Genomic DNA, 24,218 nt, shown 5'->3' on the forward strand with positions numbered 1-24,218 from the left:
GTCCATTAACCTATAATATTCCTTTCAACCCTAGAGGCCTCATTCAATAAAGTGAAAGGTGCTTACTTCTTATCTCCAAGGATAGCAGGAAGTAAGTCTTCACAGTTTCGGTGGAGTTGGGTTAGCAAAAGCTTCTGGAAGCTTTTGCCATACTCTCCTGGGTGTGAGCATGCTGTTCTGCATCAGGTATGCTGTGGGGCCTCCTTCAATTCTTTATATAGCTAACAACACATGGGAAGCAAATGGGTTTTATGAGGGCTTGCATACTGCTGTCCTTGGAGAACATCTTCCAGGTAAGCAACCTCTTGAGAACGAGCAGGCTACAAAGTCTTCACAGCTGGGGAGTCCCTAGCTACAGGCTATCTTAATGGGAAAAAAAGGGAGAATACATGCCAAAAACATTGCCAAGGCAAAACACGTTCTTGGCAACAAGCCATTTTTTCATTTTTTTTAAAGGCATTCTGGAAACAAAATATCAAGCTCTAGATAGGATGGAATTGGTTGCTTAACCTCAGGTGCCACAGGACATATTTACCAAACTTACTGTTATGTCAGGAGTCTTTGTTTGAACAGTAAGGTGTGAATGTGCAGAGTGAAACCCACATTCCAGCTCTGAAAATATTTCCTAGAGGCTGATCTCAGGTGGACCACTGATGCTGCCGTTTCTCTAACACTATAAACCTTGTCATGCCCATCCAGAGTTGGACTTGCCTGGGCATAAGGAGGAGATGAAATCTATGTAAATCGGGTGAGCCTGGCTACGGCAATTCCAGGTTTAGTGGGGTCAAAGGGAACACAAAGCTGAATGAAGTTTCTGAGGGCCTCAGTCTGCTCTAGATAGAAGGCTAAGGCAAGTTCATCTTTGGAGACATACGGTTGGGGAAAAATGTTGGAAGGACAAGTGACTAAGGTAGAAGTCCAGCATAAACGTAGGTAGGAAATCTGGCTACGTGTGCAGAAACATCCTATTATGAAAATGTTTAGTATAGGGACATGTAAGTCACCAGGGCCTGGAGTTCACGGACTCTGCATGCTGAAGTGACCGCCACAAAAAATATTTATTTTTGTTCATCTTACAGGAGTCTAATGGCTCAAAAGGAGTTTTCATCAACTGGATGAGTACCACATTGATGTCGCAAGATACGATCGGAGGTTTCCACCACAGCAAACCCCGCAAGAATCTGACAACTAAAGGCTGTACAGAAATGGGTTTACTTTCTCTGTGGTGGTGGTAAGCACCAGTTGCATTGAGGTGTACCCTGAGTTAGTCTCAGACCAGACTCTGAAAGATGTAGGAGATATTCATGCAGGTTGTGTGGAACAGGTGACAGTGTATAAGGCCTTTCGCTTGTACCAGAAGGCAAAAATCCTCCATTTTAAATCACATGATTTCCTTATAGATTCCTTCCTAGCAGCAAGAAGAGCTCAAGACCTATCCTCAGGTTAAGGGAAGGCAATGCTGTTCTCTCAAAATCCAGGCTGTGAGCTGGGGACTTGATGGTGGGGATGCCACAGTGTTCCCTGATTCTGAGTGATGACAGTTGGGAAATTCCCCAACCAAATAGATTCCATGATGGTCAACTCTCTAAGGAGTAGAAACCAAATTTGTATCAGCCAATAGGGGGCTATGAAAATCATGGTTCACCAGTTCTGAGTTTTAGCAACATTTTTGCCATTCGAGGAATTGGAGCATAGAGTAAATCCTTTTCCCTACCTAGGGAGAAGACATCTGAAGCTGGTTTACCTTGAGTCCCACTTCTAGAGAAATTCGGGACCTTCCTCTGCATAGCTAATACAAACTGATCCTACTATTGGTGTTTCTCGCTTGCAGAATGTCTGATTTGTTACTGCTCTGTCCAGGGTCCATTTGTCTGGTTCCAGGATACGATTCAATCTGTGTGCTAGAACATTTTTCTTACCTGCCAGGTGTGTGGCCCTTAGGACCCATTCCTTGAAAAATGGCCCAGGCCCAAACCTGGACAGTGGCTATGAGCCTGCTCTCCCTGCTAGTTCACTTTAAAGGTGAATTTTAAAAGCCCGGCATGCACCAGAACCGGGAGATACGCGCACAACGAGCAGATTTTAAGAGTCGCCCGTATATGCGTGTACTTTCTGCTATGCACGCAAATTAAATGTTCCCAAAAAGGGGCGAGGCATGGTCTGTGCTGGGCTTGGGCATTCCTGGATTTCACACTGAAATCTACACGTAAAGACGCGCACGGGTGCGTGCCTGGGTCCCTCGCTGCGTAACTTTACTTCTGCTATGGATGGTGTGGAAGTCATAAAACAAAAAAAACTAAACAGATCAGTGGGGTTTTAAGGTTTGGTGCTAACCAGGGGGAAAGGAGGGGTTTGGAAGTTCTATCCTTTAATTGGGCGAAATGGGAACAAACTGGTAAAATGGATATTGATGGCCTGCGAGTTTTTAAAAATTCCCCCACTTACACAGTAGAAGTGGGATTTTCACACACAAGAACATGTGCATGTGGTCAGATTATTTTATAACATGCGCGCACCATATGTTATTTCATGGCCATGAACCTGGGCATAAGCCGAAAAACGCACACACGTGTGCGCCCGCGTGCTTTGTTTAAAAGTTACCATCATAGAGCATTGTCTGAATGAGGGCAATTGTATTGGCCAGCTAATCTCTGAAAGCCTTTAGAGTATATGGTATAACCGTTATCTCTAGGAAATTTGTGGTGGAGCTTTTCCTGAGCAAACCAAAGGTCCTAAGTGTGGAGCCTCTCCTCTAAATGAATTCCTAGCCCAGATTAGATATCCACAGGCCCAGATTATAAAAAACATTTATATGTCTAAAACTAGGATTTCTTGGGTAAGTGGGCTTTTGAAAATTGCTATACTATATGCCATTAAATTGTCTTTAGGATTTACTCACATACATGCACTTTACTTGGGAATTGCTATGATGGCATGTTGTTTGCATCCCATAACTCCTTTGAAAATGACTTCTGATGGAGGAGTTTGGAAGGCTATTACTCTGGCTAGATTTGATTGAATTGATCACAGGGACAGAGTGGTTGAGATGTTGGGTGATTTGGATGCTGTCGTGAAGGCAAGTGGCCTGTGTGCACTGTGATCTTAGGGTCCATTGAGCTTGTTGTCTTATCTGCAGATGTTCTAAGGGAGTGGTACATAATACTGATCCCAAGTAGTATTTTTCACCCTCTTTCAGTTGGTTTTCCTCTTCATCTATTTAAATTTAGTGCCTTTATATTCCTTCTCGTTCCTTGCGCTCATCTGAGGCAGGGCTCCTTTTTATTCTTCCACCATAAGTAAAAATGGTCTATCTGGTGGAATACTGATCAGGCACCTTCACTTTGCAATTATCTTCCATATGACATCCATTCTATTTCAGATTATCTAAACTTTAGGAAGGCAGTGAAAACTTGTTTTTTTGGGAAAGCATTTGAGTATACTTAAGCAGTCACTACAGACACATTACTCAGGTCGTTAAAACAGCTTCTTAGATTATAATTTTGTGATGTATTGTTAATTTTGTATAATGTATGGTCATTATTTGATAAGTTTCAATTGTTTTAGAATTTTAGGCTTGATTAGGCTGCACAATATTTTGATTAACTTAATTTTTACTTGTTTTATTATTATAATTCATTTTACATGTGATTTTATGTATGTATTTTTGAATTTTACCACTGCTTGAATAACATGCTTAACAAGTAGGATATTAACATGAAATGAAATGATCCCATGAGCTGGAATCCTTTGCTTTCCTTGGATGGGGAAGCTAGATGATGTTTGTCTTCCTGGCTTCTGTGTGTGCTCAGTGTCAAGGGAGATGGCTCTTTCCTCGATGCCCATGCACTGCAGGCATCTGATGCAGCTCCTAGGCCCTTTGATGCTGATAGCCCGGACTTGCTTTTGCCATAGAGCTTTTCCATCCACTCTTAAGTGGGGACGACATCCTGCATGTGGAGCATCCTGAAATTATGTGCTTGTCCCCAGGTAGAACACACATCTATTCTGGGGGATCTATGATAGACATGATATGACCATACCAGGAGCACTTATTAAAGCTGAGGCCCTCTTCTTTTTTTGGACATTGCTCGCAAAATCAAACAACTTGATTTTACAAAAAGTAAACTAACCAATGCACACACAGCCGCTGCAGAAAATATTTAAAAAAAACCAAAACAAAACAACTTAAAATGACTAGAAGATCCTACCTAAGGATTTGAATGTAACAGGACAGGGGTAAGGTGATCCAAGAAGACCATGCGAAAAATATGAACTGAAGGAGGCTCTATATAGTGTCTGTCATGCTATATGGTATGCTTACCCTCTGTGGAGCATGGCAAAAGAGTGTAACTTCACGGCCCTGGGCTCCATTGAATGATATCACCCAGTGGTGAAGACTTAATACCCTGCTTGTCCTTGGAGAAAGACTTTTTTCATAGTCTCAGCATGGAAATTCCTTTTGGACTATGGTCCAAAGAATGAACTTTGTGCTCATGTGCAAGATAGGCTTTGGAGCTTCCTGAGACCAGATTGCCTCCACTGTAGACCGGCCTAGTCAGCTGGAGGGGTGTAAACAGTCTCCTTCCCACTTTTACAGCACTGATAGATGGGGGCTGCACCTGGTAAACACAAATTCTCCAGTAAGAAGTGTTTTTTTTTTAGTTTGAGCCTCTCAGTAGAGGTGGTGTGCGGTCTGGGAGAAAAGAGCTCATTGCAGCACATTGCTCTCCACGTCTTGCACTGCTCTATCTAACACATCACTCGTATTGCATTGTTCTTGACCTTCCGTGGCCCCAACAGTTAACTTGGATCTTAATTTCCTGTTCTTGCCGCCAGCATAAGGCAAGATCTGGACCTAAATATTCCAGTGTGCTTTGCTTTTTGGGGAAGAGCCTGGTGTTTTTACCTTACAAATTCTTTTTATCTTGCTTTCAGTATTGTTAAATTCTTTACAGTTGATGTGAGAATGAGATTATTACCTTGCCCAAACATGATCATATTGGGAAAGTAGTGAAACTGGTACAAGTTAATAACTCTTAATGATTAAAGCCATTCCCGGCCAAGCATGCTCCTCTTAGTATGCTGCTCCCAGCATAGGTTTATGGGCAGAATACCTAAAGAGAAATGAGAAAGTCAAGCATGGAACGGTTTCCTGTTAATCCCTTTTCTGGAACCTTAGCTATGAGGGCAGACTGAGTGCCCATGGGGTTAGTGAAAGGGCAGATAAGACTGTAAGTTAGTGTATTCTCCTAAGCTTCAAATGTGTGCTGATTACTACATGTCCAGACTTCACAAACTTGCTCAGAAATCATCATGTGGTGCATATTTGTAACATGAACCTTTTTTTTTTTTTTTTTTTTTGCCTAATAGCTTTGTCTTGTTGCTTTGGGCTTCCAACTCAATTAGAACTGGTCTCTGTTGGGTTACAGTCCATGAGCCTTCATTCACAACTATCCAGAGATGTTTTCCCCTGTTAAATATTTCTCTCCCATCTCAATCTAGCCATTGCAGCAACGGGCCTTGGCCAGGAGCCACAAACCATAGCTTCCTCTGGAACCTGGCTAACATGGACCCCAAGTTTGGCCACTGTGTGTAGCTGACAAGCGATGGCTGAAGCTTGCTTTTCCCTGTTGGCTGTGAATTTTGCCCGACCATCCCCAGCCAGCTCGAGAGCTGAACCTCCGGTCTTCTATATGACAGTGTGCTGCACTTGCCAATGAACCAGCAGATTGGCCCTTAAAGTAAATCTGCTTTTCAATAAAACCCTTTCTCATGTGTGCAGATTTCACTATTTTTAGCCTATTTTCCTACCAGAAAATTGGCCTTGTGCAATCAGTTTATCTGTTTCTGCATCTGCCTCTCCACCTCCTTTGCAGTCATTCTCCCCAGTAACTTTTGAATCATTCACCCATTTCATTCAGGCTTCTATCACCCCGAGACTTCTGTTTCCTGCCCTTTTTTCCTCTCCTCCCAACTCACACTTATCCTTCTACCCTTGATGCCCTGATGTCCAGATAGAATCCCTTCTTTTTATTCCCTATAGGGAAAAGATTAGTTATGTTGAAAAGGGTTTGTCTAGATGGGTTTATGACCTAGTCGGACAAACCTAAGGTTGTAAATATTTTTGAATTGCAAATCTGGATGTCTGATGCCTGTTTTGGAAATAAGCCTTTTTCTTTTAAGTTGTGGACTCATTCCCTCCTATTACTTAAAATGTTTAAAACTCTATTGCCACTGTAGATTTTTTTCAGAGAAATGATTTATGTGAATGAGTCACTGTTTAAAATGAGACACTAGAATCCCTGTTCATGGCACAATAAAAAATTACATCATGCAGGCTGAGAATGGCTTTCTAGAGTAGGGAACAGCACTTAAAATAACATACTCCAGTCTTTACTTGATAGCAGTCGGTTTCAGCTTTCTTAGTGCCAAACATTTTAATATCTCGAGTTTGAGCTGTATGAACATTGACAATTAGAAGCCTTTGGCAAGTCTTCTCCGAGTACTTAAATATTGTTTAGTGTTACTGTTGGAGAAATCATCTCGCTCTCTTGTATTCAGTTTATATAACAGCTGTGCAACATGTCATGGTGGGTGGCCTTTCTCATTTTTAGTGCACTCTACATTATTTCTCAGACTGAGCTGGCGGGAGTACGCTAGATGGGCAGTACGTCTGTCCTCCGAATGTGCTCATGGCTAGTCCCAGGTTCTTTGGGTTGCCCCACCATCTTGCCTACCCTTTCTGTTTGTCCATGTATCCTGCTGTAGGTCATAGGGGGCAGGGACATTTTAGCACGGTTGAACCTGGTATAGAAGAGTACATACATGAGAATAGAAAGAGGGTCATTTAAATAGCACCTGCAAGGGTTATTTTTCCTTTCTTTTAAGTAAGTTTAATGTATTTTAAGAATTGTCTTAGCATTCCTAGTGGGCTGGCTTAATTGCTGCCTTTGCATTGGAAGGATTTTGTTGCTAGTGCACTAGGAAAGTGCTTACAAAATAATACAAATTAGAAAGGCCTGAATAAAAATGATTTTCAAAAAAAAAGAAAGGCAATCAGAAAAACAGATTTAGCCACCACTGTTTAGTGCCAGGCTTAGGATATACCGTGGCAGAAACTGAATAGCAATATGCAATCCAAAGAAAAGTCAGCATTCACAGCAAGAAAAAATGAATTTATTAATGCAGGGTTCCAACCCAGTGACTGTTCTGGTCTTTTAGCAGGACTTTCATGATCGAAATACCGGTTACTATACTAGGGAAGTATTTTAGCTTTTTTTTCTCTCTTCAACTTGGAGTACTGATGTTCTTCTGGTTGTAAGTTGACCAGGGGGGATTTTGAGCTTTACCTTTGGAGCAAGCTATATTCTCTTTTTAATTGTATTCTTGCAAATGGCATAATTTTTCAGAAATCCAATGGCAATCATAGAAATGGATTTGTCCAGCAGTTTTTATCAAGTAGCCAAATAACATAAGTAAGGACTTTCATTTTCAGTTTGTATTTTATTTTCCTGGGATTTATCAGTATTACAGCAAGAAAAATATATTTATCCAAATAAAGTTGGGTCATTTTTTTTCACATTGATTGCTCCCATTTTTGTTGTTTTATAGTGATAGATTCCCAGGGAAAAAAAATAAACTGCAAAGGTCCCTATCATAAGATATGCCTGGTCAGACTGAGGTCAATGGTCACTAAAACCACCTGCTTTCTGCTACTTAAGGTCAGTGTTTCTCAACTTGGTCCCTGTAGTATTCCATATACAGTCTAATTTTCAAGATATCCACAATGAATATGCATGAGATCTATTTGCACATTCTGTGTCCATTATATGCTAATCTATCTCATGCACATTCATTCAGAAACTGACAGGCTTAAGAAACACTGCTCTATGTAAAGAGCTGTTATAGGTTTTTGGTTTTTTTTCTGTGTCAACATATAATTTAAAGGTATAGGATTTCTTACCACAAATTACTCTATGCTATCAAGTATGATGGTTGAAATTTGAGTAATTTAAATTTTTCTAGAATGACCTGTTGCATGAATTTAAGGGGATACAATAGTCCCAATTTTTTTTTTTTTTTTTTTTTTTTTTTTACAATTCTATCAAATACAGAGGGTACCTTTTTATCCAGAAAAAATTGCAGTTCCCCAGGCCCCGTTCCATTATCCAGAAGAATGTTATTTGGCGTGTAGGATGTCTTGTGAGGGCCCCCCCTTCCAGGGTCCCAGTCACTAGATCCCAACTTCCTGCTCCTGCTGTCCCTCCCTCAGGTGCAGTTTGGAGTTCAACTGTTTGAACCATGCAGGAGAGAGAAGGCGGCAGGTTAGCAAAGCATTGGGCTTGCAGCTAGGTCAGGCCACTTGATGGAGGGTGGGGTAAATTTTACTTATTTGGAAAAATTCATTATTCAGAATGGTTTGCTGTATTCATATATGCTTAGGGCACAATTTTCAAAAGCATTTACATGTTTAAAAATGGGTTTTACATTTGGAAATTCACTTTACTCGTCTAAATGGGCCTTTGAAAATTGCCACACTGTATGCCATTGAACTGTCCATAGGATTTGCCTGCATAAGTTCACTTTATGAGGGTAAATGGCTTTTAAAAATGGCTACAATAATAGTTACGTTTACACGTGTAAATCCTTTTAAAAATTACCCCCATAGTGTTTGAATATCATTTAAGATTAAAAAAAAATCTTTTTTTTTTGGCCATAGCATCCCAAGTTTGCTTGAAAATTGCAGTTCCATTGTTAAAAGACAAGTAAACAATAAGTACTTGTATACAGTAGGCTTAATCAATGTTTCTACCAGATTCTGCTCCTTACCACCCTCCCTTTCCCACCTATCAATATTAGTAACATGAGGGTGAGCATCAGGGTAGAGTACAAGAATTGGTATAGTAATACACCTTGGCTGCAGTACAAAGACATTAAAAGTCGGAGGCACTGTCGCACTATAAAGTTACAGAAATAACGGGCAATAATAGGTCTATGAAGAAGTGGAAATTCAATGTCAGAAATGTAACACTGAAAGGAGACAGTGCTACCTTATTCAGAAGCTGGAGTTTCTTTCCTAGTAAAATAAATCTTGAAGAAAAATTGAGTTTATGGTGACAATGATTTCTGGAGAGCATGTTTACTTTTAGACCTTAGTTTACTACAGACCTGCCAGGAAATGCCCTGTCCGCAAGTTGCAGTCTCCAGGAGAGGCATTGTTTAGTTAAGTTTATAATTTAGCAGTCTCCAGTCACGATGCTACATTAATTAGTCATCATCCTGCTTCCTTTCTCCCACTGACTTCTCTCCAAAGATTTATCAAATAACATTTACTTATGCAGAGTTTTGCCTGTTGACTGGTATATTGCTTTCTTGTGTTTGAGAATTTTTAACAAAACAATGGTGAGTGGTTCCTTTACCAATATGCAAGTAAGGGCTTGTTCATATTGTAGAGGATAGCATGGACAAGAAATTGCTTAAGTTGAAACTGTTGGGCTAAGGGGAATCTCTCCCTCCAGTTCTTCATGAAGGAACTCATGCCACAGTTTTAAAAGCATCATATTCTTCTAGTATTCAAGGCTGCCCCTTGCTATACCAGGTAGAATATCTGTATCTGAGCCCAACTGGAACACCCTGAATTCTCTGGAGTTAAAATGGACTTTTTTAAAAATTAATATTTGTTATTCAGTAAGTGGTAGGCATATCGCTTACCTGAGAAATCGACTTTCACCTTATTTAATGGGGAGTTTCCTTGCAGCCAGAGGCAAATTATGAATATGAGAAGCATACATTTTTACACATAAGCAGAATTCAGGGGTCAGAAAAAAGTTTTTTTCTCTGGTTTGAAGCTAAGGGTACACAAAGAGAAAGCAAAGTTGCTTATCTGACAGGTGTCCTCTATGGACAACAGGACAAATCAGCCTCACAAGTGTGGGTGATGTCTTCTGATGATAACCATCCGGACCAGGCTTTTAGAGCTCAGAAGGACCTAGAAGCCTTTTCTGAGCGAGCATGTATGAGTGTTTTGTGCAGCTGCCCTGCATGAGTCTTCTCATTTTCCTTACAAATTATACTTCAAATATAGGAGAGGAGGGTGGGTTGTGTGGCTGATTTGTCCTGCTGTCTATTGAAATTACCTGTTACAGATAAGCAGCTTTGCTTTCTTTGTGGACAAGCAGGACATAATCTGCCATGCAAGTGGGGACTCCCAATCTGAGGATTGAAATATAAGCGCTCTTTACGGTTTTAGGATTTGTGCTGCGTACCACAATTTTAAAGGGGCTGGTGAGAGAGTTGAAGCAGCTAATTTAACAAACCAAAATCGCTATCTCCTCGAAACTTCTTCAAGTTAGTAATGTTTAGTGAAGATATGACTAGAGGACCAAGTAGCTGCCTTACAGATTTCTTGTATGTCGGCAGAATGAAATTGTGCTAGAGATGCTGCAGTAGCTCTAACTTGAAGTGCTTTAATCTTGTGATCAAGATGATGGCCTGAATTAGTATACAATATGAAATACAATCAGCGATCCGTCAGAACAAAGTCTGCTTGAAAATTGAGAAACTTGTTTGACTGGTTAAAGGAGCAACCGGAATGATTTTCTGATTGTCTAGTTCTGTCCAAGTAGAATAAAAATAGCTCTACTATAGTTCAGGGTGTGTAGAAATTGTTTAGCCTTTTTAGCATGTAATTTTGGAAATAAATTTTTAGAACAATGGACTGACTCAAAGGAGATTGAGAAACCACTGTAGGTAAAAATTTGATATGAGTTCTCTTAACGACAATATCCTTTCCTGATAATTTTCAGTACCCACCGATCCAATGGAAGGGTTTTTAAGAGACTGAGAGAAAGCAATTGACTGGTAGTCAAAAACTAGTTTTGGGCAGTTGTAAGGAGGGCTGATTAGTTCTAGTTAGAGATTTATCCCTCATGCACTGTCTGACTTGCTGTTGGGGCTACTATTGGTGTTGCAGTCGTAGTCTTTGATAATAGCGAAGCTGATATCTTCTGCATGAGTAGAAAAACTGTTTCCCTCCAAGGCTGTGCTTGATATCTCCTGTTCTGAGGCTACTGATTGGTAGTAGCTGCCAACAGCATTGTAGTATCAAACAGTGATCTTTATCTCCAACGAGGTTATCCTCTGAACATGGATTTTCATGTATATCTTCCTAGAGACTAGATTTGGAGTAAATAAGCCTTGAGAGTCTGCTAGGAGAGGAAGCATGCCTTGCTTTTTGGAGAAGATTGTACATGTATTGAACCACTTGAAATAAGTGAGCTGAAATTCTTGACATAAGCGTAGATGATTGAAACATCTTTTTAGCTATTGTATCAAAGTGCTTGGCATCCTTGCCTCCCACCTTGGAGAGGTACTTTTGAGTGTGTTTTGGAATGCTTCATCTACTTTAGGGCTGACTCCACTATCCCTGGTTTTTTTTTTTTTGTTGAAGTTGGACCCTAATATATGATCTGAAAAGGCTTGGGTCTTATTTTTCATGTCCAGTTTTCTGGCTATTGGTAAAGAAAGTTGGTGTGTGCCACATTCAGATCTGCAGTTCGAGGAGAACTCTGTGAATAACCTGCTTTGGAGCCTGTAGTATTTTACAACTCCAAAGATGTCCTTTCTGGGTTGTGTTTCTTCTTGAAAAGTAAAGGGAATAGAAGTTGCCATGTCTTGAGGGAATGATGAATATATCATATCTCTAGGCAGGGATGTGCTTCTGGCTGGTTCAGGGGAGGGTTGGAAGGTAGATTCATAGATTCATTGTCAGGCTGGTAGGGGGGAGGAAAAAAACCTAAGATTGGGAAGCTGTCGAGGTTATCCTGGGAATCTGAGAGGAAATTGGAGTGTTTTCTGAAGCTGGCCTGTTCTTTGAGGAAGAAGAGCTTCTAGAATTCTGTAGGTGGGATAAACGATTGGGAGTCCAACTGCTGACATGAAGAGGTGGAGTTGAAGGGATGTTCTGGAAGTAGCTGTGAACAAAATCCAACCACATTTTCTTTACAAACAGATAGTGTAGGAGGTAGAACAACGACCAAAGAGGAGTCAGAGTTGGGGACTAGGATTGGTAGAATGTCCCTGTGCAGTAGAGAAGGGGGGCTCTGGTTTTGCCTGAAGACTTTTGTGTTGTCTTGACTGTCGAGGGATTTTTCTTTGACAGCGCTGAGATGGCTGCTGTGCTGGTCGTAGACAGTATCATCTTCCACACCAGAGGAGTTTAGTGTGAGAACTGCCTGAGGTGGCACCATGATACTTCCATGCTGGAGAGAAAGCTTTGGCTTCATGATCTTTGGGAGAAAAGGAGCACTGGACACAAGAGGACTCTGACCTAGAGATCTGAAGTACTGGCCCCTTGGATATTTTCCTCTTTTTCTTCTTAGGTAGCAGTGAACTTGGGTTTTGCTTATGTTTAAGATCCCTATAAGTATAGGCCTGTGCAGACTTAAAGGCCACATGCTAAGCAGTTTCAGACATGCGACAGATTAAGGCAACACATGCAGCAGTCCAAACTCAACTTTTGCACTTGGGACAGTGTGTGAAAAGCCTCTGACATGACATGACTAAGGTGATTAAAAAAAAAACCCCCACATAAATAAGATTTTTTTTTATGAGGTTAGTAGAGAAAACACAAGAAAATTAAGAAATGGAACTGAGAAAAGAAAGAAACATCTAAGGAATAAAAAAAAAAATGATGGGCAATTCTTCAGAGAAGAGAATAGTGGGACCTGTTCCTCTTATCTGTCTGTACACACATTTATCTTATTTTTCCAGAATCTAAATACAGTTTATGGAGATTGTTCTGGAAACACTAGTGCTGAGGGCAAATTGCGTGTAATAGTGCTGGGCTGTTTTGAGTGTTTAATTTTTGTCTAGAATCAACACTTCATTTTTCACCTTTTTGTTCCCTGGAACAAGAATCCTTTTAATGATAGCAATAGAATTAATTGTATTAAGTCCAATATAAAACATCAGTATGCACAGCTCAGTCGAAATTTTGCTGAGTTGTACGTTCTCTTCAGTGAGTTTACTATGTACATCTGAGCAGACCAAGGGGTTAAGAGACTTTCAGGTAACAGTGAGGGTTGGGGGTAGGATTTGAATTGGTCTCCACAGAAATTGCACCTCTGTGCTCTGACGCCTGAACTACATTGCTGAGTCTTTGAGGGGGTTAAGGCACGTAGCAGACTTTGTAAGAAGTGTTATAATAGTTGTTTTCTTTGAGCATACAAGATACGATGAACTACAGTACAGAATCTGGGAGGAAGAGAATTAAACTGAGCCATTGTAGCTTTACAGTATAAACAATATGAAAAATGTGAGGCTTTGCGACTACTTTATTGCTGTACTAAGTAAAAAGCCTGTCATATTCTCAGCTCATATTGGTCCTCTGGCTTACTAGGACAGGGAATGCTATTAAAATAGAGGTCATGTTCACTTTGTCAGATGACTGTATTCAAAGTAGCTCTGTTGAAAATGTAGCCTTTTCTTTTATCCACAGGCAACGCCTGTAGTACATGCCCTAAAAACATAATGTGACGTGAGGGGGAGGGTGGCAATAACTAGAAAATACATTAAACTATGCATGATTGACTTTTTTTCCCTCTTATTTAGGTGATAGAGTCATTGATGTAGGTTCAGAGTGGAGAACATTCAGCAATGACAAGGCTGCCAAAGACCCATCTCGAGTTGGAGACTCACAGAATCCTCTTTTGAGTGGTGGGGATTTAACTACAATGATTGGCAAGGTAAAATTAAAACCAAAATGAAAGTAATTGCATGTGCTGAAGACGACTGTGTTAATAAAGGCAGAACCTGGAAGGTGAAGTGATTTGGTGATAAGAACCGAAACCATTTTTTTTTTACTTCTAGAAATCGCATTTAGAATAGCTCAGTCTGCTTGTCAGTCCACGTTAGAGAAGGAGGCAGCAAAGGAGCTTGTTAGAAAAGGTTTGAGTTTAGTGGTAAAATGAACTATGCAAGCATAACCCATACAATCCACATTCCTGGTTTCAGCTTATAAATAGTAAAGAATGTTAATTTTGAAGTTTTGGAAAAGTCCTCTGGTTTTTGCATGCCCTCCAGTACAAATTATGCAGATTAGGGTGCATTCTTCTGACCCTTATTTTAACATGACTAATAGCTGAAGAATGAATGCTGGAAGATCTCTAAAAATAAGTTGTGGTAACAACAAAGTACTTAACATTTTACATTCATTCCTTTTCATACTCCAGATCAGTCCAGACAAGTGGGCTTTGCATCCCTACCAGCAGATGGAGTCAGAACAAAACCTTTTCTGAAACTGCTACATAAGCTGGAGAGCCACCTGCAGTCCCTCAGTATTTCTCTGACTCCAGTAATTGGTAGAAGTGAAAATTCTGAAGTCTGGAAAATTAAATTAAAAAAAAGAAGAGAGAACTGGATTCTCGTGTAGGCTCCCTGAGGTGTTAGGGAGCTTTGTGGGCCATTCCTCAGATGGAGTAGGACGAGCAGGGGTTTGGTATCCCTGGTTTAGCTCAACCTGAAGTCAGCTAAGGGACTTGAAAGCAAGTGGTTCTGGCTCTCGATGGCCCTCCGGTGTCTGAATCACCATCAGGAAAATATTCCATCTCTTTTTTTCTGGGGGCTATTTTTGCAGGTCTGTATTCTTAAAAAAAAAAAAAAAAAAGAGCAAGTGGTCAAAGCTCATTGGACCACCCGGGTCAGGGGGAGCTTCAGTGTGGCCTGTTGGAAGGCAGATTCCTGTTGAGCATGAGGCGCATCTGGCTCAGATGAACGCAGAGCGCGTGCATAATGGCAGCTGTGGAACGCGTTGAATGTTGCAAGGCCAGCGGGGAGAAGAGTATGCACCTAAGTGTAAGCGCACAATGTGACAAGTGTGCACATAATGGCGGCGGCAGTGGGATGCAGCAAGGACTGCAGAGAGGTGTACATGTCTAAAGTGTGCCTTTGGAGGAGAAGCTCGTGGAGCAGCAGCTGAGGCAACGTGAGATAAAACTGTCACCCAATCGGCTGCAGCAGGCGAGAGAGCTCAGCTGACAACCACGAAACGGTGGCCATTTTGTTATTGCTTGGCAATCAGCAGGCAGAATCAGGGAAAGGGAAGGATTACCCACTCCTTTATTGCCGGTTGAGTATGATGTCCCTGTGGACCTAGAGAGGCAGTGATGAGGCTGGGGAGCTCATGAGGGAAGATTCCAGCAGTTTGGCAGGAATTTTCTCAGACTTTGTCTTCTTAAGGCATAAAGCTTATGTACCCAGAAAGGGGAGCAGCAGGAAAGTGTGCGTGAACATGAGGAGAGCTATGGCTAAGCTGTATCCCCTACCAGAGGCTGATATGTCGGTCTGCATGGTTATGAAGAAAACCACCTGGGTGGAGCATTTGGCCATGTTGGAGGTTGCTCAGGATCGGAAGTTGCCAATCCACCTAAAAAGGATGTTTGAGGTTTCAACCTTGGACATGTGGGATTGGCTGCAGTGGGTTCAGAGCTTGCAGGCAAAAGGACAGGTTTCTTCAGCCTCCGCTAGGCAAGCGGCTCATCTGGAGGCAGCTGTGACTTGTGTGGTATATGCGCCTTATGATCTGTTTTGGACGTCAGCCAGGATTGTGGTGTCAGCAGTATCAGATGTTTTCTTTGGTTATGCAATTTGTCAATGGATGTCTAGTCCAAGCCCCACTTAGTGATCTCTTCTTTAGGGAGAGGTTAGTGTGCGGCTAGGATCTGGAGTAAGTAGTAAACATTTTGGGAGAGTCTGAAGGACTAAAGTTGCCTGAAGATAAGCCGAAGAGAGGGTATCGCTCCAACAGCAGGGCTTTCTCGCTAAAAGCGTTTACAGCATCTGGAGCTGATGGAGACTGTTTCTCCAGAGGAATGGGGAAAGGCAGATATTCAATTTCGGAGTGTCAAAGAAAGAAGACACTTTACGGCCCTTTCTGGATCTGAAGAAGATCAGTATAGTGTTCCGGGTATCTCATTGTTGCATGGAAACATTGAAATCGGTAAGAGCAGCAGTTTGCAAAGGGGAGTTTCTTGCATCGGACTAAAAGAGGCTTCTCAGGACATAAGAAGCTTCTGCGGTTGTCCCTAGTTGAGCATTTTTAGTTCCAGGAGCTCTACAGTTAGGATTGGTGACCGCTTCTCAGACCTTCACCAAGGTGATGGGGGTGGTAGCTGTGGCCCTGCGAAGAGAAGGTTTCTTGGTACAGCTACTCTACGCAAAGTTAGAAGACATCATTCCATGCCGCGGGTGATGCAGACTTTGTGGTCTCTGGGCTGGGTGGTGAACGCAGCATAGAGCTTCATTATTCCTTCCCAACCTCTGAGTATCTGGGGGCGAGATTCTATAATGGGGGGGTGGGGGGAAGAGTGTTCCTCATGGCGAAACAGGGCACAAAGTTGCAGGCCTAGGTTCATCGTCTATTGCGGCTTTGGTACCTAAAGTGGGGGATTATTGCAAGTCCTGGGTGCTGTGGCTTCTGCACTGAATTTAGTTCCATGGGCATTTGCACATATACAGTCTCTCTCTAATTTTCCCTCTGAGGAATTTCAGCTCCCAACACCACTTCAAGGGATAGCCAGGTCCAGTCCTTCGCACTGGCTTTCTTGGGTATGTTTTGAGTGAGGAGTGGAGTAGGGAATCCCAGATAAGGGGAGTGGTGACCACTAATGCCTTCCTGACAAGGACGGACGGCTCAGGGTCTGGTCATCCATACAAGTATTATAGCCTATCATTCATGTGGTTTGTATTTTGTCAGACAACAGCTGTTTGCTTGAGCAGAAATGTACTTGGCTGCACTGGCAGCATCCCATGTAGCCAGGGTGGACAATGTGCAAGTGGACTATCTCAGTTGGCAGCAGTTGGACCTAGGAAAATGGGAATTAGTGCCAGAAGCAATGGAGTTAATTCAGGCCAGGTGGGGAATTCCTCAGTGGGCTCTCATGGCGACAAGGAAGAATGCCAAGGAGAACAGTTGAGTGCGCAGCTCAGAAGGCATCAAAGTGTTGGTTCTTATGTGGCTGGTGAGAGTTCTGTTATATACTAGTGCCAGAGGAGTGGCGTTGACACTGGTTTGCAGACTTGGTAAATCTTGCAGTTGGCGGTCCTCTGAAGTTAGGTCATCTTCAAGGGCTGATCCAGTAGGGTCCAATCTTTTTAGATCGGACGGATCGCTTTTTGTCTTGTGGCCTGATCTTTGATATGAGGTGGTTGCGATTGAAGGGGCACTCAGAAGCAGTTATTACCTTACTTCAAGCCAGACTGTTCACTTCCTTGGCTTATGTCAGAGTGTGGAAGGCATTTGAGGTCTGGTGTGTTGAAGAAGGGCTTGACCTGATGGTGACGTCTGTCCTCAAATTTGGGCCTTTCTGCAGAAAGGGCTTGTGAAGGGGTTGGCATATAAGTCTCTTTGTATTCGGATGGCAATCTTAGGCTATTTTTGTCAAGGTAAGGTGGATGCAGTTTCTTTGACGTACCATTCGGATGTGGTTTTCTGATGGACACTAAGCATTTACGACCTCCTTTTAGTTGGGTATACCCCTCTTGAACCCTCTATTTGATGCTTAAGGCTCTTTGTAATTCACCTTTTGAACCATTACGAGGGACATCTCTGAAGGATCTTTCTTTGAATGTTGTGTTTCTAGTGGCTATCTATTCAGCCAAACGAATTTTGGAACTTCAGGCCTTGTTGTGTAGGGACTTGTTTATTCAAATTTCAGTGAATGGGGTTTCTTGGCAGACTGTTCCATCATTTTTGCCAAAGGTCGTTCTGTCTTGGTTAGCTGGTTGAACTTACTGAATTGCAGCAACTGGATGCAGCGGACCCAGAGAGTTTGTTGGATGTCAATCAGTGTTTACTTTGGTGTCTGAAGGTTACCAAAGGATTTTGAAGGTCTGATCACCTTTTTATGCTGTTCAGTGGAGCAAAGAAGGGGTGCAAGGCTTTGAAAGTTACAATTGCGGGAAGAAGTGACGTCATCGAGCCTGATGGCAGCCTAAACCCGAGTCTCCTCCGATGCCTGACGGTATCTATGTCCATCAAACCTCCTAGCGGGACATTCGAGGCGTCCATTATCATTTTTCTGCAATCGGATCTGTAGCAGATGACGACCAGACGAAAAACCTGTGATTTAAAGAAGTATTCGTATCACAAATTGGCGCTGGAAGGAGAGCCTCAGGAATCCAACATGGCGGATGTGCACGAGGCCGCTGCGACTCCGGCGGACAGCCGGGCGGCATCGCCGCAAGGCCCCCTTGAACTGCCTACCAAATCCGAAATGCGGGGCTGGTTTGACGAATTGAAAAAAGATATAGCGGCCAATACGGCGGATATCAAGATTTCGATCGAAGAATTGCGTGGGGATATCGCAGAACATGGGCGGCGCCTCTTTGAAGTGGAGACCCGAGCGGAAGCTAACAGCGACGGGCTGAAAACGGCGCGGGAGCAACTCACCACTTTACATAATGAGATGGAACATCTCCAAGATAAAGTAGAGGACCTTGAAAATAGGTCCCGACGCCAAAATCTACGCTTTCGTGGGGTTCCTGAGCTTCCTGACTATGCTGACAGTGCAGCAGTGGTCGCACAGATAAGCGTGATGTTGCTCACTGCAGGTGAGGCGGACAAAGCCGCGATTTCCGATACTGAGATTAAGTTAGTCCGGGCGCACAGGGTGTTGGGCCCACGGAACTCGAATGTCCCTAAAGACATTATAGCTTGTTATTTTGACTTTGGCCTCAAGGAACGGATCGCTAGCATAGCGAGGAGGCAGTCCTCGTGGCAATGGGAAGGGCATGAGATTATGGTTTTTATTGATCTCGCCCCGTCCACAATTAAGAAAAGGAGGGACTTTCAACCTATAACCAGCCTGCTCCGAAAGGAAAGTGTCCGTTATCGCTGGCTGTTCCCGTTTGGGATCAGCTTTGCCATTAAAGGGGAGATGCACAGGGTGCGGACACTAGCGGAAGCTTCCCAAATTCTCAAGGAGGCGGGCTTTTCAGATTGCGCCGGATTAGCAGGCCCTCCATCGTCTACTGCCCGTAAGGATGAACCACCACGCTGGCAAAGGGTGATTCGGGGAGACCGGCTGCGTCGCCAAACGGTTACAGAACCCCACGGATGATACTCTACCTGATGGGAATTCCTTTGGAGTTAAACTTCTTTTCTTGGAGTTGGAACATTGACTTGGCACTGATTGATGCAGCATATTTTATGGGCATTTGCCTAACCGCTTATATGGGACAGCTACAGGGAGCGGTGCCTGTGTCTATTTTTAGGTTTCACAGTTTTACATGTTACTGAATACTTATTTACTTGGCTAGCGACTGCTGGTTTCTTTATATTTTTGTGTGTGTTATAGAGGGGAGTCTTAAGGCTCAGTTTGAAAGTTACAATTGCGCAATGGCTGAAAGAGGCCCTAATTTCAGATTATATTTGAAAGGGAATGGTCCTGAAGGGGCCAGAGCACAGGCAGCTTTCTGGGTGGAGTGTCAGTTGATTTCTCCACAGGAGATCTGATGTGCAACGACTTGGTCATCGCTTCACACTTTCACCAGACATTACTGAATAGATGTTCGGGCACCCAACGAGGTGCTGTTTGAGGAGCGTGTGTTGCGAATTGGACTATCAGATTCCTGCCTGGTTTAGAGAAGCTTGGTTACATCCCACTTATCTGGACTGATCTGGGGTATGAACAGGAAAGGAAAATTGGTTCTTACCTGCTAATTTTCGTTCTTGGAATATCACAGATCAGTCCAGAGCCCCATCCTATTGAAAGGTCACTTTCTTGGCTAAGTGAAGAGCTCTATCTTTATTCCCCTGCTCACGTAGAGGAGGGAATTAGGTTAGTTTTTTAATTTTACATCTTGACTTGGGTACAGGTCAATACTGAGGGACTGCAGGTGATACTCTAGCTTATGTAGCAGTTTCAGAAAAGTTTTTGTTCTCTGACTCCATCTGCTGGTAGGGATGTAAAAACCCACTTGTCTGGACTGATCTGTAGTATTCCAGGAATGAAAATTAGCATTAAAAACCAATTTTCTTTTCTAAAACAAAACAAGAAAACCTACAGATTTGACCAAAAAAGGCTTTAAAGAGGCACATTAATATTGTAGAATCTAGGTATTACTACAGCTTTAAAAAAAATCAAAACACTCATCTGCAGTATGTATTAAGGGTATCTGGACATTTTCTTTTAAAAATCGATATTAGAAATATTTTAAGCATTTTACAGGCAAGTATGTTGTCATGAATGTAATTCAAGTTAGCATCCTGTTTTGGTATTGCTTAGATCAGATGTACTTTATGCATCTGGCAATGTTTCAGCTAAGTCAGAGGTGCAGCTAGGGAAATGCCTATTACTACACAGTAATGTGTTCAGTTTATTATTTAAATGTTTATTAATTTTCAATCAATGATTAACATCATGAACAGGAAAATATGTTTTACAACAAAAGCAAAGTTATATAAATATAAACTATTAACACCAATTCCAGTTGTAACATATTCCATAATATGGGGGATAATTCAAGAAAAAATAAAAAGAAACATTTCATACCTTAAGGAGAAGGAGAATACATTCATTTTTTACACACCATTGACCTTTAAAACCTCAGCCGGTGCCTGACTCTTATCAAAAAGAAAAGTTTCCAAGTGTGTTGGGTCTACAAAACCAAATTTTTTACCCCTATAATTAATTAAACATAAACACGGAAATTTAAGAAAAAAGGTAGCACCTATAGCAATTACCCGCTCTTTCAAAGACAAGAAGTGTTTTCTTCTTGCCTGAGTGGCTCTGGCCACATCCGGAAATATCTGCACTTTTTGTCCGCAAAACATAATATCTTTATATCCAAAAAATTTTTTAAACAATTTCTCCTTGTCTTGTTCAACTACAAATGAGATAAATAAAGTAGCTCTATTATTTATAACATCTAATGATTCTTCAAGAAAAGTTGATACACCCAATGTATCTGGGGCATCAGCATTATCTTTTTGCCCCTCTGTACCTTTAAGTGGATTTTTAATTAGGTAATAAATCTTCGAGATACTAGGGAAATCTTCCTCAGAATACATTAGAAACTCTCTTAAAAATTTTTTGAACATTTCCCAAGGTGAGAGTAGTCTAGTAATTGGAAAATTTATTATTCTTAAATTTTTTGATCTTTGTAAATTCTCTATGTGCTCTATTTCCTTATGCATAGTGATGCTATCCCGAATAAAAACATTTTCTGAAGATTGCATCAGTTGTATCTTATTAGTCATCTTTGTTATTTCCTCCTGATGTTTTTCTAATTTCTTCCCTTGATCTTCTAATTGGGTTCTATTAGAATTAATAGCTAACAACAAAGATTCATTCATTTTAGCAACATTATTATCTAATTTACAAATCATCCTACCCAAATCTACAAGTGTAACATTTTCAGGAATAACCATCGGTTCGTAGTCAGGCACTAAATTAACTGGTGGAATAGATTGTTGTATATTTAAAGTAGAAGTAATAATATTTTCAGTTCCTTGAAGCACCATCGTACTTCCTTGAACTTTTCCTACCAGTACTTGTGATGTTTCCGCGGCTGATGGTTGCAATAAGGGCAAAGATGTTTCGCCGGGACTAGAGGAGGATACAGACGAACCTCCTACTCTGTCCCCTTGTGGCGTTTCCAGCCGTCTTATAACGTGCTGGTCCATCGGGCCTGTGCGATGTTGCTGCACTGGAGAGGAGGTGGTAAACTTCGCCTTCCGTTTCTTTCCCATCCGGATAACAAAAAACAAGAAGTCCAGCCGGCCTCCGGCCTTCGCCGGCCTAAGCCGACCAAAGCCGCTCGCCCCTTCGGCGCGAGCGGCTTAGGCATCGCGCCGGCGGTGGCGGGGCGCCGCCCAACCGCAGTTTAAGTAGTCAGTCGGGACGCGCACAGCTGACGTCACCCGCCGGCGACTCAGCCTCGCCCACTGCCAGGTCTTAACTCGGAGTCCGGAACAAAAGCAAGGGAGGGTGAGCACCTCCTCCTTCTCCTTCACACTCTCCCCGTCACAGCAGAGCCCAACCGCAGTTTAAGTAGTCAGTCGGGACGCGCACAGCTGACGTCACCCGCCGGCGACTCAGCCTCGCCCACTGCCAGGTCTTAACTCGGAGTCCGGAACAAAAGCAAGGGAGGGTGAGCACCTCCTCCTTCTCCTTCACACTCTCCCCGTCACAGCAGAGCCCAACCGCAGTTTAAGTAGTCAGTCGGGACGCGCACAGCTGACGTCACCCGCCGGCGACTCAGCCTCGCCCACTGCCAGGTCTTAACTCGGAGTCCGGAACAAAAGCAAGGGAGGGTGAGCACCTCCTCCTTCTCCTTCACACTCTCCCCTAGTAATGTGTTCAGTTTGAGTGTTTTATGGGCTGTTAAAATACACAAAGTATGCCGATATAACAATATAATAGGAAATAAACAGTAACAGGTAATATTTTGGAAGCACAATAATGCAGTCATGTTTAGATGTGCTTTGTTTGGCAGTGGATGTATGGTTGTATACAAAAGTTTGGCATATCTAATCAAGTTGTATGTTTCAATGAACCTCTGCATGGTACAAAGTTAAATACATCTTTCTGCAATTTGTAATGCAGAATTACTATTTGCTAATTTTAATAGATTGCAAATAAAACTATGAATATGGCATGTGCAAAAGTGTAGATTCCCTTCCAGTCGATTATTTTTTCTTTTTTTAAAAAAGGGCTCAGAAAGTTAATTTACTCATTAGGCTTTCAGTTATTCAGGTGATGACAATTCCTGGTTGAACAAATACTCAGACCCTTCTAATCTGTCATGTTGTTTTTATTCTATCTACTTTCAGAACCATGGGCTCCTCCAAGCAGCAGCCATCTGAGCATTTGAAAATGAAGATAATTCACTCATACAAATCAGGGAAAAACTAACAAAAAACTAAAAAACAAAAACAAAAAACAACCCTAAATACAATTTCAACTATCAGAAACATTAAGAAATGGAAGTTCATGGAACTGTTGAAGTTGAGGCAAGATCTGGAAGATTAAGAAACATCTTTGCTATAACTGCCCAAAACCTGGTTAGATCTGCACAACAGAACACACAGATCACTGCAGATCTGCTGAAATATTTAGTTCACACTGGAGTATTTGTCCACAGGTCTACAGTACAGCATTGCTTACCCAACAATGATCTATATGGGGAAGTTGTCAGAAAGAAACCTTTTCTATGACTTCATCTTAGATGTTTTCCTTTAAAAGTATGCAAAACAAAACTCTGATAAGCCTGAAACATTTTGAAACAAAGTGCTTTGGACTGATGAAAATTGAATTGCTCAGCCACAACTGCACAAGATACTATAACTTCCATTTCTTAACAATATTTCTGACAATTGAAATTGCTAGCTAGAAGTGTTCAGAGATTTTTTTATAGCCTTCCCCTGCTTTGAAAATTGAATTATCTTCATTTTCAAATAGACAATTTTATAGAGGAGCCTATAGTTGTTGAAAGTAGACACAACAATAATAGTCACAATCTGAGACTATTGAAGGGTCAGAGTATTTTTTTTAGCTGTGGCATTGTTACCTGACTAATTAAAGGGCTGACAAATTAATCAACGTTTTGGGACATAACTAACTCTTTAAAAGTAGTAATGAATAAACTGGAAGGGTGTCCAAACATTTGCATATGCCATATTAACTGTTCTATTATGTTTAATCTATTAAAATCAGCAAGTAGTAATTTTGCATTAAAAACTGCAGAAAGAGGTTGTGTTTAACTTTGTACTTTGGAGATGTTGTGTCAGCTTCTGTTCACTTAGATTCATTGAAACATACAACTTGACCAGGAGTTCCTAAAGGTTTGTAAACAACTATAAAACATTTAAGATGCTGTTTCCAGTGTTGTGTGGACTGAAGAATCCTAGCTAAAGAAAGTCATGAAGAACACAGTTGGGATTGTAGCATTGTACAGAATGTCGACATGCTGTGTGGAAATTGATTTAGAAGCCTAAAAAAATCAGACTTTTCAGTGTGCAACATTTTATTCAGTTTTATCACTGCATATTTCAGGGTACTGGGGCAGCAAGCTTTGATGAATTTGGAAATTCAAAGTATCAGAATCGCAGGACTATGAGCAGCTCTGATCGTGCAATGATGAATGCCTTCAAAGAAATCACAAATATGGCAGACCGAATCAATCTTCCCAGAAATATAGTTGTAAGTTAGTGCCTG

The 24,218-nt window shown here is 41.8% G+C and overlaps 1 protein-coding gene across 3 annotated transcripts in view; it reads left to right on the forward strand.

The window, feature by feature from the left end:
* The window catches only part of GTF2B (general transcription factor IIB), a 43,351-nt gene that overhangs the window by 13,603 nt on the left and 5,530 nt on the right, over nucleotides 1–24,218 (forward strand). For all 3 annotated transcript variants that reach the window (XM_029618267.1, XM_029618268.1, XM_029618269.1), the window contains 2 exons: nucleotides 13,612–13,745; nucleotides 24,057–24,203. In XM_029618267.1, the coding sequence (XP_029474127.1) occupies nucleotides 13,612–13,745; nucleotides 24,057–24,203 (281 nt within the window). The remainder of the gene's footprint in view (nucleotides 1–13,611; nucleotides 13,746–24,056; nucleotides 24,204–24,218) is intronic.

The sequence above is a fragment of the Rhinatrema bivittatum genome, chromosome 10 (genome assembly GCF_901001135.1).
Source record: "Rhinatrema bivittatum chromosome 10, aRhiBiv1.1, whole genome shotgun sequence".
In the NCBI taxonomy this organism is placed as follows: Eukaryota; Metazoa; Chordata; class Amphibia; order Gymnophiona; family Rhinatrematidae; genus Rhinatrema; species Rhinatrema bivittatum.